The sequence below is a fragment of the Schistocerca piceifrons genome, chromosome 8 (genome assembly GCF_021461385.2).
Source record: "Schistocerca piceifrons isolate TAMUIC-IGC-003096 chromosome 8, iqSchPice1.1, whole genome shotgun sequence".
Classification (NCBI taxonomy): Eukaryota; Metazoa; Arthropoda; class Insecta; order Orthoptera; family Acrididae; genus Schistocerca; species Schistocerca piceifrons.
The window spans coordinates 301,703,757-301,720,557 of NC_060145.1; the positions used below are offsets into that span (position 1 = coordinate 301,703,757).

General features: G+C 38.5%; 1 protein-coding gene across 4 annotated transcripts in view; it reads left to right on the forward strand.

Moving 5' to 3' along the window:
* The window catches only part of LOC124711153 (histone-lysine N-methyltransferase eggless-like), a 352,937-nt gene that overhangs the window by 306,176 nt on the left and 29,960 nt on the right, over positions 1-16,801 (forward strand). For all 4 annotated transcript variants that reach the window (XM_047241057.1, XM_047241054.1, XM_047241056.1 and 1 more), the window contains one exon: positions 9,544-9,636. In XM_047241057.1, the coding sequence (XP_047097013.1) occupies positions 9,544-9,636 (93 nt within the window). The remainder of the gene's footprint in view (positions 1-9,543; positions 9,637-16,801) is intronic.

Here is a 16,801-nt window from a genome sequence, read left to right on the forward strand (position 1 = left end):
TTAATTCTCATGGAGTTGAGCAAGAACCTCAAGATAATAATGCTGATTAGCAGTTCGACCTTCAGGAATCCATTGAAGATACACAATTACATGAATATGTGAAAAACGAAGCATTAACACTATAGTTCCAAAATGTAAGACATGTCATGTACTTTCATGTGTGTATAAGCTGTGGTAAATATTTCCAAAAGTTGAGGTAGTGTGGGTAGTTTCATATATTTTTGTGTGTATGTTGACAGTATTAAAGATATCATCTCTTGTAGGTAAATAGGTGAGTGCTAGCTTATAATTTCATACATTAATATATTGAATAATAGATTGCTTGTTGTATTTTGGCTATTTAAAGGATATTGCAGTCACCAGCTACATTCATTCCTTCAGGTTCTACAAACAAAGAAATGTTGCCTGGTTGGCGCGCACACACACACACACACACACACACACACACACACACACACACACACACACACACGTCTGTCAACTGGGATTGGCTTGAGGCATCTGACCATTTTGAATGTAGTCTCGTTTATTATCTTGTCGACATATGGCTTGCATGATGAGAAGCAAATTAGCAACCAAAGGAGTGGAAGCTGCTAATCTTGCACTAAAAGTAGAGGAGTTTGTTTCATGTACTAGGATGATTATAGCTGTGCTTTTTGAGGGTTGAAAAGGGTTATCATTTTTGTTATCCTGTATGAAAATAATTAGCAACTAGAACTCAAGTCTCCTGGACCATGTCGGTGAAAAGCTATGAGAGGATTACATTGCAAAAGTAGAAAAAGTGTCATGAACTATCAGGTCCATAAAATACTTCACCAGTGAGAAAACATAGTAATGTTTATCCTTGCCCTCTTTTATCCTCCCTGTGCACCAGCCCATATTTGTTTCGATTTCTGTGTCACTTGCTATTGGTAAATTCCAGAACCTGTGCCAGTTGTCAAGTAATGGCAAAACCTTCATTGAATTTCTTTCTCACATACTGCGCAACTGCAAGGTTGAGACTTCACATATATCTCCACAAAGTCACCGGTATGATTTGCATAAGTAACAACTATTGCATTGGATAGAAATGAATGCTGTGGTTACTGGTAAAAGCATTATCGCCCAAAAATAAAAATGCTAACGTAACAGCAACAGTGATGTGTTTGTGAGCAGTAAGTGATAGTAATAATTCTATAGTTTAGTTTTAAACATATTACTACTCTTTTTGAGGCAGGACATTAGTTTTCATCATTGAGTAATTTTTAAGAATGGTGAATAAAGAAATTGTGTTGTAGTCTTGGGCTTTATAACACAACAAACATTTAATAAGTGATACAGCACATTTTATTTTCTCAGCCAGTTTTGTAATTTTGCCTGCGATTTCTTTAAACCGTCCTGTGTCATGTCATGTATTTCCAGCAACTTTGCACTATAGCAGTGATACAGAAGTTATTGATGCAGCAAGAACTTGGCTGAGAGAGAGAGAGAGAGAGAGAGAGAGAGAGAGAGAGACCTGTAGAGTAGTGCCATGACAGCATACAAGACCGATTAAGATGGCGTAAGGCCATAGGACTGAATGGAGATTATGTTGAAAAATACTGTTTTCTGGCCAAAGAATTGGGAAACAGTATGATTTAATAAGTTATGAATAAAATGATCCTACTTCGAGAAAAAGACGGTGTTGCATTACTGTTTGAATGACCCTTGTAGGGACAGTCAGTACATCATTTTTGAAAAAGTAGTTTTTGTGTCACAACTGTGCATCTTGTTTTTACTTAGATTTTGTAGGAATTTAACCTATTAAAATAATTAATGAACTGCACGGGTCTCATTTTCTTGCAAGACTGACCATTGAATCCCTTTTTGATGTAATTGATGTGTGTTTACAGAAGTGTTACAGTGAACTTCATTAATCCTAAGGGGCCCAAAAATCAGAAGTTAGTGTTAAAAAAGTTGTGTTACCTGTGGACTCAAAATTCTATTTTGGAATACAGTTTCTCTACATGTTAACCATTATAGTATGTAGATACAGACACTACTGGCCATTAAAATTGCTACACCACAAAGATGACATGCTACAGACGCGAAATTTAACTGACCGGAAGAATATGCTATGATATGCAAATGATTATCTTTTCAGAGCATTCACACAAGGTTGATGCCAGTGGCGACACCTACAATGTGCTGATATGAGGAAAGTTTCCAACCGATTTCTCATACAAAGACAGCAGTTGACCGGCGTTGCCTGGTGAAACGTCGTTGTAATGCCTTGTGTAAGGAGGAGAAATGCTTACCATCACATTTCCAACTTTGGTAAAGGTCGGATTGTAGCCTATCGCGATTGTGGTTTATCATAGCGCGACATACTGCTCGCGTTGGTCGAGATCCAATGACTGTTAGCAGAATATGGAATTGGTGGGTTCAGGAGGGTAATACGGAACGCTGTGCTGGATCCTAACGGCCTCGTATCAGTAGCAGTCGAGATGACAGGCATCTTATCCGCATGGCTGTAACAGATCGTGAAGCCACGTCTCGATCCCTGAGTCAACAGATGGGGACGTTTCCAAGACAACAACCATCTGCATGTACAGTTCGATGACATTTGCAGCAACATGGACTATCAGACCGGAGACCATGGATGCGGTTACCCTTGACGCTGCACCACAGACAGGAGCACCTGCGATGGTGTACTCAACGACGAACCTGGGTGCACGAATGGCAAAACGTAATTTTTTTTGGATGAATCCAGGTTCTGTTTACGGCATCATGATGGTAGCATCCGTGTTTGGCGACACTGCGGTAAATGCACATTGGAAGCGTGTATTCGTCATCGCCATACTGGCGTATCACCCGGCGTGATGGTATGGGATGCCATTGGTTACATGTCTCGATCACCTCTTGTTCGCATTGACGGCACTTTGAACAGTGGACATTACATTTCAGATGTGTTACGACCCGTGGCTCTAACCTTCATTCGATCCCTGCAAAACCTTACATTTCAGCAGGATAATGCATGACCGCTTGCTGCAGGTCACAATACGCCAGTCACTACTCTTGATGAACTGTGGTATCGTGCTGAAGCTGCGTGGGCAGCTGTACCTGTACAAGCCATCCAAGCTCTGTTTGACTCAATGCCCAGGTGTATCATCGCCGTTATTACGGCTAGAGGTGGTTGTTCTGGGTACTGATTTCTCAGGATCTATGCACCCAAATTGCATGAAAATGTAATCACATGTCAGTTCTAGTATAATATATTTGTCCAATGAATACCCATTTATCATCTGCAATTCTTCTTGGTGTAGCAGTTTTAATGGCCAGTAGTGTACATACTACAGCATATTATATGTTATCATAGAAAGACTAGAGCATGTACTGTTCTTTTATCTTGGAAGATTAAAGAGAAGATGCAGAATGTTACAAAGTACATGATTTGTGTTTATGACATCAGTGTACAACAACAACACAGAAAAAGAATGTAAGAAGGGAAAAGTTTTACATTTATTACTGCGATGTAACTTAAAAAGATGTACTTGCAAATTATTTTCTGGTGTAAAATTCCTGTAAATCATGCTGTTGTACAGGAAACAGAATGCCTTATAACTTCATGGCCAACTGTACTCTTGGCTCCCGTATAACTAGGAGTGGTTTTGGATGTTGCAGCAAAATGTTCTTAAGTCCAAGACTTGTGGCACTTTCTGGCATATAGGCAGAATGATCATATCCTCATCACTTTCTTCTGAGGACATTTCTTGCACTTCAGACACAACTGTTTGTTCACCAGCTTCCAGCAGCATGGCAGCATTGTTGTCTGCATTAACAAACTCCTCAAAACTAACTTCCAAGGTCAGTAATGTCCTGTAGACATTCATTTTGCCATGTGGTGTGGTATTGTTGGCACCGTCTGACTCACCAACATGATTAGCTTCTTTATGTTTCCAGGCCTTACTTTTAAATGAAATAATTTCCACTTTTGGTTGTTAAACATTATTGCGATTGTAATTTCGACTTATTGTCATTTTCATGCATTGTGGTATGTTGTAACCCACTCAGTTATACAAAGCTGTGCCTTGCTGTGTAATAACAGTTGCATGTGGCATTGTTAATTTATCAGCTGTTCCATATACCATATATGTTATAAAGTTGGTAAAATAATGTGATAAACCCTAAAGTTTAATTTGCATGTTGTAGGCGCGGTAACTGTAAAGCTTTGTCAACCCATTGCAGCTTTTGGCAAAATCAGTGTGGTTTTTTTTTTTTTTTTTTTTTTTTTTTTTTTTTTTTTTTTTTTTTTTTTTTTTTTTTTAAAAAAAAATCTGGGTTGTTCATTTATGGTAATATACAGTCAAATCACCAACAGTTTTCCATTTTCACGTACACCAGAGCCTTTACACCAAACATATATAGATTCATCTTGATCCACCTTTACATTTCCTGGGTACTCATCACAAAAGGCATTGTAGAATAATAATAGTAAGTACCAATGTCCTTACTAAAAACTTCACCAACTTTGAAAGTACAATAAGCAATGACGGCCACTGAAGAAGGAAAATTTTTTAGCCCCGCATCACAGGAGATGTACAGCTCTGGATTGCACTACGCAATCAAGTTGTGACTCTCACTGATATTTCCAAAAGCTGGGAAGCGATTCTTGATGTTGTAGTTCTCAGGGGCACCCTGGGATGCTGTGTGTGAAGGCATCCTTGTGCATATCCAAGTTGCGTCTTGATTGTGTAGTGCATGTCAGAACTGTGTGTCTCCCATTGTGTGGGACTGAAGTCAGAAGTTGTGGTTTTGATACGGAGCAAGTCTATAGAAGTGTGACCATTTCTGGTCATGCTGCCAGTCTGAATCGGGTTGCTGCACAGGCATCTGCTTTGAATGACTCACAATATAAGTGGTATTTGGAATAATAATGATAAATGTAGTCACAGTAATTGATGGCTTGCTCTTGCCATTTCTCACTGTAGAAGCATTGAGGCTATTGGTGGCATTGAAAGTTTCAGTAACAGTAATGTCATTGCCTACCATGCATTCAATGTTGGTGAAGGTGTGGTAAGTGGATCACAAAAATTCTCACAATGCTGCATGCAACCTCTCTTACTAACAGCATGGGACAGCTTTACACGAGTCATGTCATTAGTCATAGCAACTATTTTTGTCTCAAATCTGGTAATGATGTTAAAAAATTTTGAAATATGCAAATGGAAGGTTAGTTAATATGTAAACATTACACATTGGGAGATGGATGGATACACACAGCCATAAAGATATAGCACGAGAAAAAAGACGCAAAAAAGGTTTGTCATTGCAAATGTGTTTTACTGTCAATTCAAACTGTACACAATAAATCATTACATACTACACGTATTCCATGTTATTAGGCCTCTCCTCAAGAATCCACAGTAACATGACATGACAGTAGATGGCAGTCTTTTTCTAGGACAGTGAAGTGTGAAGAGAGACCACAGTGTGAGCTGAGCAGACATTAGGATGGTTGTTACCCGACTTGAACTTGCTCTTGTATAAAGATTGCAGTCCACTGTGGAAGGAATGTGCGAAGGTACCATTAGGAACTTTTGGAAGCAGTAGGAAACGCTGATCTACTGTACTGAGCAGTTGCTCGGTGGGTAGGTGCATTCAGATGTGGCAGAACTGTAATGGTCAACATTCACTAATTCGGGCTGCCTGTCAGTGTGTGTATGGACTGTGCTCATACCCAGATCACCCAATGCTTGGAGAATGATAGAAGATGGATGCTGCTGGAATTATGGTAGCATACTGATATCGAGAAGACCACAATATACGGGATTTTATGCGACGAGCTACAATTACGTAAAGTTGCTGCAAAGTGGGTTCCTCATGCACTAATTGAATTGGGAAAATGAACTTACCGTCTGCATCTAGCACGTTACAAGGAGGAAGAGGGAGACAATTTGCCTGTAAGAATCATTGCCATAGGTGAATTTAGGGTCTGGGCCTATGAGCCAGAATTGAAGTGTCAGCCCACAGAACTGCATCATGCAGGTTCACCAGACGGGCAGAAATTCTTTCACAATCCCTCTCCTGTCAAGTTAATGTCATTATAAGCCTATGACATTAGGGGAGTGATCTTGTCCAATTCGTCCCACATAGACAAACTGTTATTGCACTGTGTTACTGTCACACTTTCCTGCAACGACACCTACGACGGGCTATTTAGGAGATACATCCTAAACATCTATGCGCTGCATTAATTCTTCAGGACAATGTGAGAACCCATACGGAAGCGTGTTTGCAGAATCTGCTCACCTGATGGGTTTTGGAAGTACTGGAACATCCACCATATTTGCCATACTTATCACCTTACATTATGACTTCATACCAAAATTGAAAGATCAGTAGTGTGGGATACACTTTCAAACACATGAAGACATTTCCACAGCAGTGATGCACACGCTCCAACAATTTGCTGAAGCTGAAGCAGTGGGTATGTAGCATCTTCCACAGCATCGGAAGTGTGTGATGGATTCATTCAGAAACTATTTTGAGGGACATCTTAAAATGTCACAGGTCCGTGTTTGTGCCCTGTACTATTGTGCACTGTTGCAATCGACAGTAAAACATGTTTGCAACAACAAACTTTTTTTTTTTTTTTTTTTTTTTTAATTTTGTTGTTGTTTTTCTCTTGCTATATCATTACGACAGTGCGTGTTCTTCCACCTTCTTTGCATATGAGCTAACCTTACATTTGCATGTTTCAGAATTTTTTTTAATGCGTCACCATTTTTGAGACAAAAAAATAGTTGCCATGACTTTTGCAATGACCCTCTTATTATTGAGTGGGTTACAATATCTCACAATGCTTGAAAATGGCAACGTGTCAACATTGCAGTCACAGTAAAGACTGTTTTGACAAGAAAAAATGGAAATGATTTCATTTAAAAATTTCACAAAGGTTGTGGACCCAGATATCATCAACTTTTACTAAAACAGTTTGGTTTGTGTTGTGATGACAAATATTCCCAGGATACAGCTGTGGCTTTTATTGCATCGAGCACACTCTAAGTTGGAGTTTCCATTTCAGTTTCCATCTCCATTTCAGTAAAGCAAATTGCAGCTTTCTCAGTTCACTTGTGATAAGACTTCCTCAAGAGGGCAATAATTCTTTGATCAAAGGCTTAGAACAACATAGTTTCTTGGACTTACTGATCACACAAGGCTGGTTTTTATCTCTGCTGTCTGAATTACTTACAAATACAACAGTTGCACCTTGTTTACTGCATGCTCCACCATGGCACTTGTCGCCTTTTATATGAAGTTACAGCTTTGGAAAAGATTGTAAGAAAAAGTCCAGTTTCGTCCATATTGTAAACGACACAAGTTATACATTCATCTCACGTGGTCAGATTCATTCAACAAGTTGTTTGTTTCTTCTTTATCAACTTTGCTTCACCACAAATGACTAATGATGAAACTGAGTTTCTCTTTTGTCGCCTGTACAGCCAACCAGCAGAATGGCGCAAATCAGGGATCTCAGAATTTTTTGCAATCTCGTTTGCTTTTGATGAGCTACATGTCCACTTATTGTACTTACCACTGTGAAGTTGTTTAAATTTGTACATGGAACCCAATGCAGCAGCATTAACATATTTTTGACAATATTTAAATGTGGATACTGTAGATTTGGCAAATCCATACGTTTCTTACTTTTCAGCAATTTTGCTTTTCTGCAATACACAACAGTCTAAATCATCTAGGATTTTTAGTTTTATTACTTCCTATTGGTCATATCTTCCTTCTTTCTCCTTGCAACTTAAAATTACTTGTGCTAGCTCACTTTTAAAGAATAGAAAAGTATATGTTAGCAAAGAGTTGTGTTTGTTGATTGAAACTTGTTGGTCACACTGTTAGTGTTGCAATTGTTGTCATCCTTGATAACGATTGTCGCGCAATGATACTCGTGCACTACTAGAACAACAACAAAAGGAAAACAGAGATGGGTTAAAAATAAATAAATAAATAGTAATGACACAGCAGACTAAAAAACAGTCCTTAATTCGTGGTAACTGAAATATGTGTTACCGATAAAACTTCCTATAAGATCTTGTACATCACAGCTGGGATCTAAATTTTGTCCTTGTTAACTGTGCATTTTCATTAAATGATGTCATATAAGAGGGTTTATTATAATTTGCAGCTGAGATAATCAAAGTGTGTTGATGGTATAGATTACTTGATACATAATTATCAATTTCAAACCCTACGAATTTGTAAAATCTTACATTGATAAGTGAAGATGATGCTATTGACTATTTCTAATTCATGGTCACTTATCTGTGCACTATTGTTCTGTATGATGTACAAAACCCTTTAATGATTGATTGTGCAGAGGTGACCTAAGATGAAGATGTGTAACTGCCTCTTGCTACTTGGGACGAATGAGTTCTTTGCTGCTGGGTTTCTAAATTTCTCAACAGTTATGCGTTATGAAGTGTTTACGGCTTAAGTTATGGGTTGTATCTTAGTCAATAATGTCACGGATGGTCTGTCTCCCTGGTGCTCTGTTTGATAACTTTTACCATGATTATTTTCTTATGATCGCCTTCTCATAGTTTCTTGATGCTGTGGAACTGTTGTGCAGTGCCTCTCATTGTAGCGTGTGACATTTTCTTCATCTGTGGCGTGTCGAGGACTGTAAGGATACTCACAATAATGCCAACTAGCTACAAAATTATGTAATCACTTTTAACAAACTCTTTTTCTCTCATAAAACAATTACATTGTCATATATACAGATTGCTATTCAACTATTTTAATGTAGCCAAACTTATGATAAAAGCTCTCAGAATGTTATCACAGAAGTAAGGGACAAATTATAGGACATCGTTTGTTTGCTTCAGAACATAGCCATTGTCGCCAGCACCTTGTATTCTGTGCTTTCCAAGACACCTCCAAGTCATGACACCAAAGTATAAACAACCCTTCCATCACAGGTCGAGACACTTGATCGCCATCGTGCCTTGATGCTCTGTGCTCATGCTTCTCTTCTCACATTTGTAGATAGATTAAACAAATGCACACGTAGTGGGAAGTTCTTTCCATAATACTTATCTAAATAATGTTTCCCCAGGAACATGTTCCATCGGTTTAATAGGAAGAAGAGAATCGTGCAGTTACATAACAATAATACGTTACACTACAGTTACATCCATTTACACTATCCTTCAAAACCTTTGATCAACACATAACTACAAAAGTTGCCAATAACAAGCCATCTCCATTAGCACCTTGCCCTTGTCAGAGAGGAATGTAAGCCCCCGACTCTGTGCTCAATATCATAGAGTTAATATTTAGGAATGGTCTTAAAAAGCAGATTAGTTTTATGAGAACGGTGAATAATTATAAAGATAATTTTACAATCAGAATGGCGAATAACTATAAAGGTAATTTTGCAGACCTATTTTGAGTGCAACAAAATAATGAACAATTGTACAGTCTTCTCTGTTCTAATTTATGAAGTTAGGATACGTGTGTCTACATTTTTTCAGCATGAATATGTGATGGATACATCTGAATTTTCAGATAACTCAAAGCACAAGTCATCAGAACCAGCCACTTCTCGTGCAGTAGAAGATGAATGCATCACACTAAGTGATGATGATGAAACAGATGGAGGTAAGTTAGCGTGTATGTCATATGTCATCAACATTCTCTCTCTCTCTCTCTCTCTCTCTCTCTGTCTCTCTCTCTCTGGCAATAGTTATAGTTAAGTTGTGTAATGACATTTGGTTGAACTGTAGAGTACAAGAGTAAGACTCTTTTTGTCAATATGATATAATGTCTCTGTATTAACACATCTTGAGCAGTTTTAACTGAAAATGAAGATAAATCTGAAGCCACGTTGTGTGGAATGTATGAAATTACAGGAGAAGAATAGGAAAAGAGTAACCCAGACTCTGAATACATGTTGTTGATGAGCTGATAAAATACATTCCTTCATTTACTTATATAGGAAATAATGAATCAAAGATAAACATAGCAGAGAAGTAGTAAAATTTCCATAGTTAACGTTACTGTTAATAAAGAGAAGATTACTTTCATATTTAAAATTAAAATCGGGCGAGTTTTCTTGAGAGCGTACATTGGATTGGTGCACAAGTTCGTAGCATTTTCCCATAAGTTTAATAAACAGAACAGATACACATAACAGAAACTTTAGTCATCAGTAGTATATTCTCCTTCACTATTTACAACAGTGTGCCAATGCCAAGGTAACTTTTTGATACCACAACGGTTGAAGTCACATGGTTTTCAGGCAAACAACTCATTGAGCCATGTTTGGAGTGCATTTTCATATGGAAAGGAAGTGCCATGAAGGTTGTTTGATAGAGAGTAGAAAAGGTAAAAATCTGAGGGTCCAAGATCAGGTCAATAAGGTTGTGCGGAACAACTTACAAACCTAACTTCTGTATAGTGTTTTGTGTCAGACTAGCAGAATGCGAGCAGGTGTTATCGTGCTGTCTTCCTGGATGTTATTCGTGGATTGCGTCTGGGACACATCTCAGTTGTCGACAGTAAATGTCAGCAGTGATGGTTACACCTCAGGGAAGCAATTTGTAGTATGCCATACCATTGCTGTTCAACCAGACGCATATCATCATCCTTTGTGCATGTGTGCGGGTCTTTGCAAGGGGAGTTGCTGTTGCTTTGTTAGGGCTCAACCACGCCTTTATTTTACTTACGTTAGCAAAAAGACACCATTTCTCATCACCAGTAGTAATGATATGTGATAGGAATGGTTGGTGTTGTTCATGAGTCAATTGATGATGAGCAAGCAGAGATGCACACATGGCTTATTTTTGTGATTTTGGTTTGGAGCATGTGCTACCCCTACACCCGATATTGAACCTTCACCATTGCATACAAATGTAGCACAATGGGCGAGTGATCACAGTTCATCACATTTGCCATTTCTCGAGTACATTGATGTGGATCAGTGCATTTAAACAATCTTCATCAAGCCTTGTAGGTTTCCTGAACATGGAAGACTCGCTATAGTCAAAATGAACCTCCTCAAAATGAGAGAACCACTTTTGTGCCATGCTCTGTCCAATTGGCTCTATACACAGTGCACATGTTTTTGACACCTTTGCTGCTATCAGCCCTCTATTGAACTCGAACAGAAGTGTTCAGATATGTAAATTGATATTGACAGTTTTTTTGCTTACGCCTTTGTGCTATAAGTACTCTGTGGTTATTGTGTGTTCTGGGGTGTGTAGTTGTTATGTGCGTGCTGATTAATTAATAAAATGTTGTTTTGGAAAGCTGTCTTGTGTATATTAAAAAATGCTCAATAAAAGGCACAGATGTGAAAGTAAGGTTTTATAAATGTTATAAGCCAAGTCGTGCATGGAAATCCAGAGCCTGTACGGAAGTTACGCGTGTGCTGATCATTCATATTTTGCTGATTGATCATCGTGCCTGCAGACTGCTGATATTCTTTTCTCTCACTCAAAGTTAAAAATGAGTGGTACAACCTCAACTGGACTTCCAGTGCTTGAAAAGTTGATTGGGCATGAAAATTACTCAACGTGGAAATTTGCCATGAAGGCTTATTTGATCCATGATGAACTGCAGGATATTGTTGAGAACCCTCTTTCGGAACCAGTGCACTATGATTCTTTAAAGAAGAGGGACAAAAAGACACATTGCTGGATTATACTTTTTGTCGACAAGATGAATTATTCCCATATGAGGGACACAGACACCAGCAGAAGCCTAGACTGCCTTGGAAAAGGCATTTGAAGACTCAGGACTCACACATAGAGTGGACTTGCTTAGATCATTAATCACTACCAAATTAGATAAATGCGACTACTGCGATCGAATAATGACGACCCCCTTTAAGTTAAATGAAATGAAGTTTGCCATGAGAGAAGAGTGGATGGGAACTTTGCTCCTGGTTGGATTACCTGATCATTATCAGCCTATGATCATGGCTCTTGAAAGCAGTGGCACATGTATCATGGGAATTCTATTAAAGTGAAACTGTTACAAGACATCAAACATGAAGACACAAATGGAAATGAAGAATCTGCTCTATATACAAATAAAAAAGAACCCTACAAAGCGTATTATTAAATGCTACAAATGCAATAAACTGAATCATATTGCTAAATATTGTTCTGGCAAGGAAGAAAAGGGAGGGAGCTTGTCAAAAAATAATGACGACGGATATGTATTTAGGAAACAGGCACAACAAAAGAGAGCTTTTCTTGCTGTTGATGGTAAACAGTCTCATGGAAAGGATATGTGGTATTTAGATTCCTGTGCTTTGACTCAGATTACTAATGATGAAAAAAAAGTTCATAATGTCAAGCCATGTAACAGTTCGGTGAGCAAGGGAAATGATGGCTTAGTAACAGAGACTACTGGAATTGTTGATCTGACCATCTATACTAGTGATAAAACAGTAGAAGCACCTGACATCATTCATACCCCAAACTCAGCTGTAAATTTGCTCTCAGTTAGTAAAATTGCAAGCAGAAGGCATAAAGTGACTTTTTTTAAAAAAAAGAGAGAGAGACAGAGAGAGAGAGAGAGAGAGAGAGAGAGGGAGAAGAAGAAGTGGATTCATCTCTGAAGCAGAAGGTGAACTAATTGCCAAAGCATCGCCTAAAAATGGCATTTATTGTTTAAATACAAGTGACATGAAACAGTGCTACTATACAAAAGATAGTGGATTCTTATGGCATCACAGGCTAGGACAAATGAATCGCAAAAGTATGCTGAAGTCGTCAAAGGTTGCAGCAGGACTAAATGTAGATACTGTGGTTAAGGATCCCTGTGAGTTGTGCATAATGGGAAAACAGTCACGTCTTCCATTCAAAAGTTGCAAGAGGTATTCTAAACAGGTCTTAGGCTTAGTACATTCTGATTTGTTTGGGCAAATGGAAATAGCGTTTGTTGGTGGAAATCAATATTTCTCACTTAATTGATGATGTTTCAAGATTCAAGTTTGTTTATTTCTTGAAGAAAAAGTCTAAGTTAACACAGGTACTTAAAAAATTCAAAGCTATGGTGGAAAAGCAGACAGGCGGAAATATCAAGAAGTTGCGGTCTGACAATGGAAAGGAGTATGTCAGTGATGAACTAAAAGGATTTCTGGCTTCTGAGGGTGTCATCCATCAGCTTACAGTATGTTACAGTCCACAGCAAAATGGTGTTGCTGACAGAGATAATAGAACATTGGTTGAAAAGGCTTGTACTGTGATGTTCAATGCTAACTTACCAAGGGAGTATTGGGCTTTAGCTATCTTTGCATCTGCATACCCATCAAATCGTTCACCATTCACCACTCTCAGAGATAAGATGCCATATGAACTTCGTAATAGGAGAAAACTCTATTTATCTCATCAGAGAATTTTTGGCTGCAGTGCAATGGTTCACATTCCAAAACCCCATCACAAAAAGTGGGGTAAGAAGTCACAGAAGTTGATGTTTTTAGGCCACCTTCAGGCAACCAAAAGCTATTGATTCATCAATAGGGAGACTGCCCAGATAATTGTCAGCAGGGATGTAAAATTCCTGGAGGATGGGAAATTTCCAAGAGACACAGGAACCTAAGACCATAAATGCCTTAGGATTGGAACAAGAAGCAGTTCTTCAGGACATCAGTACTTCACAAATTGAAGAAGAAGTTAAATCAGAAGAAAATGATAGTGAATCTTTTTGTGGCTTTGACAGTGATTCAGTAGATACTGAAGCTCAAGACAGGGGCCATGAGAATCAAAATGTAGCTCAAAGGTCAAACAAAGAACAAAATCCAAGATATTACCTGATCATGTTACTATTTGAAAGAAGGACTTCCAAGTGAAGATGTTTGATGTCAAAGAAGCTTTGGAAGGGGCAAATAATGAAGAATGGAAAAAAGCAATGAAACCAGAATTCTCACCTCTAGTTAGTACATCTACATCATACTGCGCAAGCTACCTAATGGTGTGTGGCAGAGGGTACTTTCGGTACCACTATTTGATCCCTACAAACCTGTTCCACTCACTAATAGTGTGTGGGAAGAATGATTGTTGGTAAGCCTCTGTATTGGCTCTACACTTGAAGTAGTAGAGCCACCCAGGGGACAAAAACCACTCAAGACTAAGTAGGTATTAAAAATAAAACCTTGGACTAGCAGCACACCAGAAACATCCAGTGATAAAAGGATGTGCTGAAGTTCAAGGTGTTGATTATCAGGAAACGTTTGCACCAGTGGTCAAGCATGCATCCATTGATATCTCTTGTCTATGGCAGCTCAGGAGAACCCAAAGATCGACCATGTTGACATTACTACTGATTATCTCTGTGGAGACCTAAATGAAGAAATTTGTCATTCCACCAGACAATTTTGCAACTTCTGGAGAAGTATGGGGGCCGAAGAAAGCTGTTTAAGGCTGGTAGGACTTGGAATAAAAAAACTGATGATGTATTAAGAAAAATGAAATTGAGCGGATCAAACACTGATCCATGTATCTATTTATGCCTTATGTCTGAGGTAGATCCAAGCATTGTCATAAAGCCATTTTTAGTGTATTGTGGTAATAATGGAGACATTCAGTTAGCCAAGAATCTAGTGACAAACTCGAGATCAAAGCATATAGATATAAAGTAGCATTTCATAAGAAGGCATGTTGAGTCAGGTGTTACTAATGTTGAACATCTGCCTTCTGAAGAAGTGTTAGCCAATGCCTTCACAAAACCAGTTAACAAATCCAGACATGAAAAAAGTATAAGAAATTGTGACCTTGTGAAATACGTGAAGGAGTGACTGTACATTTAAACTTCATACTGTCTGTCAGTGTCAATTTAAAGGGACATGTTAAGATATGTAAATTGATATTGACAGTTTTTTTGCATACTTGGTAGTTATTATGTGTTCTGAGGTGTGTAGTTATTGTTACACATGTACTGATTAATCAATAAAACATTGTTTCGGAAAGCTTTCAGATGTGGGCATACCATTTTCTAGTCTCCACAATTCCAAATGGCAAAATGGTAATATGTAAACTCAAATAGCAACAGTGAAATACAAATAAAAGATGACAATTGATAAATAAACTCATAGCAAATGGAATACAAATGTACGAAACCAAAACACTGTGAACTTGATGCACCAAACTAATATTTGTGGTGTGGGCAAAATCTAGCTAAGAAACCTTTATCTTGAAACAAAGGGAGAAAAAACACAGTTCCTTTGAGATGTGATAAAGGCACATCCTGAAAAGAAAATGAATTGGTAAGATCACAAATGACAGTATCCTCAGATGAGCAGATAAGAAGAGAATTGAAGAAGTTGGCAGAAGAAAGTGCTTACCCACAAGAGCATATTTTGAGTTGCTGCATGTTACATGTTCGGCAAAATTCAAAGGTAGAAATATAAATACAATGAGACAATACAAATCAAATACAACACAGCTCTTTCTAGTGATACCAGTGATACATATAGGAAAATCTGTTAATGACATGTTATGGATTCGAAGAGACTCAGATTATTTGTTATCTGTTGAAACATGATGAACTTCTCAGTCTAGTAATGAAGGCAATGGAAGAGAACTAGAAAAAGACCATGGTTGTTGATGCACCTGAATCAAATTGCACTGAAGAGCCAAAGAAACTGGTAAACCTATCTAATATTGTGTATGACCCCCATGAGCGCACAGAAGTGCCGCAGCACGACATGACATGGACTCGACTAATGTCTGAAGTAGTGCTGGAGTGAATTGATACCATGAATCCTGCAAGGCTGTCCATAAATCCGTTAGTATGAGGGAGTGGTGATTTTTTTCTGAACGGCACGTTGCAAGGCATCCCAGATATGCTCAATAATGTTTATGTCTGGGGAGTTTGGTGGCCAGCGGAAGTGTTTAAACTCAGAAGAGCGTTCCTGGAGCCACTCTGTAGCAATTCTAAATGTGGGGTCTCACATTGTCCTGCTGGAATTGTGCAAGTCCATCGGAATGCGCAATGGACATCAGTGGATACAGGTAATCGGACAGGATGCTTATGTATGTGTCACCTGTCAGAGTCGTATCTAGATGTATCAAAGGTCCCATATCACTTCAACTGCTCATGCCTCACACCATTACAGAGCCTCCACCAGCTTGAACAGTCCCCTGTTGACGTGCAGGGTTCATGGGTCCATGAAATTGTCTCCATACCTGTCGTTATCAGGTAATAAAATAATAAGAAAGAAAACTGGCGTTCTACGGATCGGAGCGTGGAATGTCAGATCCCTTAATCGGGCAGGTAGGTTAGAAAATTTAAAAAGGGAAATGGATAGGTTGAAGTTAGATATAGTGGGAATTAGTGAAGTTCGGTGGCAGGAGGAACAAGACTTCTGGTCAGGTGACTACAGGGTTATAAACACAAAATCAAATAGGGGTAATGCAGGAGTAGGTTTAATAATGAATAGGAAAATAGGAATGCGGGTAAGCTACTACAAACAGCATAGTAAACGCATTATTGTGGCCAAGATAGATACGAAGCCCACACCTACTACAGTAGTACAAGTTTATATGCCAACTAGCTCTGCAGATGACGAAGAAATTGAAGAAATGTATGATGAACTAAAAGAAATTATCCAGATTGTGAAGGGAGACGAAAATTTAATAGTCATGGGTGACTGGAATTCGAGTGTAGGAAAAGGGAGAGAAGGAAACATAGTAGGTGAATATGGATTGGGGGACAGAAATGAAAGAGGAAGCCACCTGGTAGAATTTTGCACAGAGCACAACATAATCATAACTAACACTTGGTTTAAGAATCATGAAAGAAGGTTGTATACCTG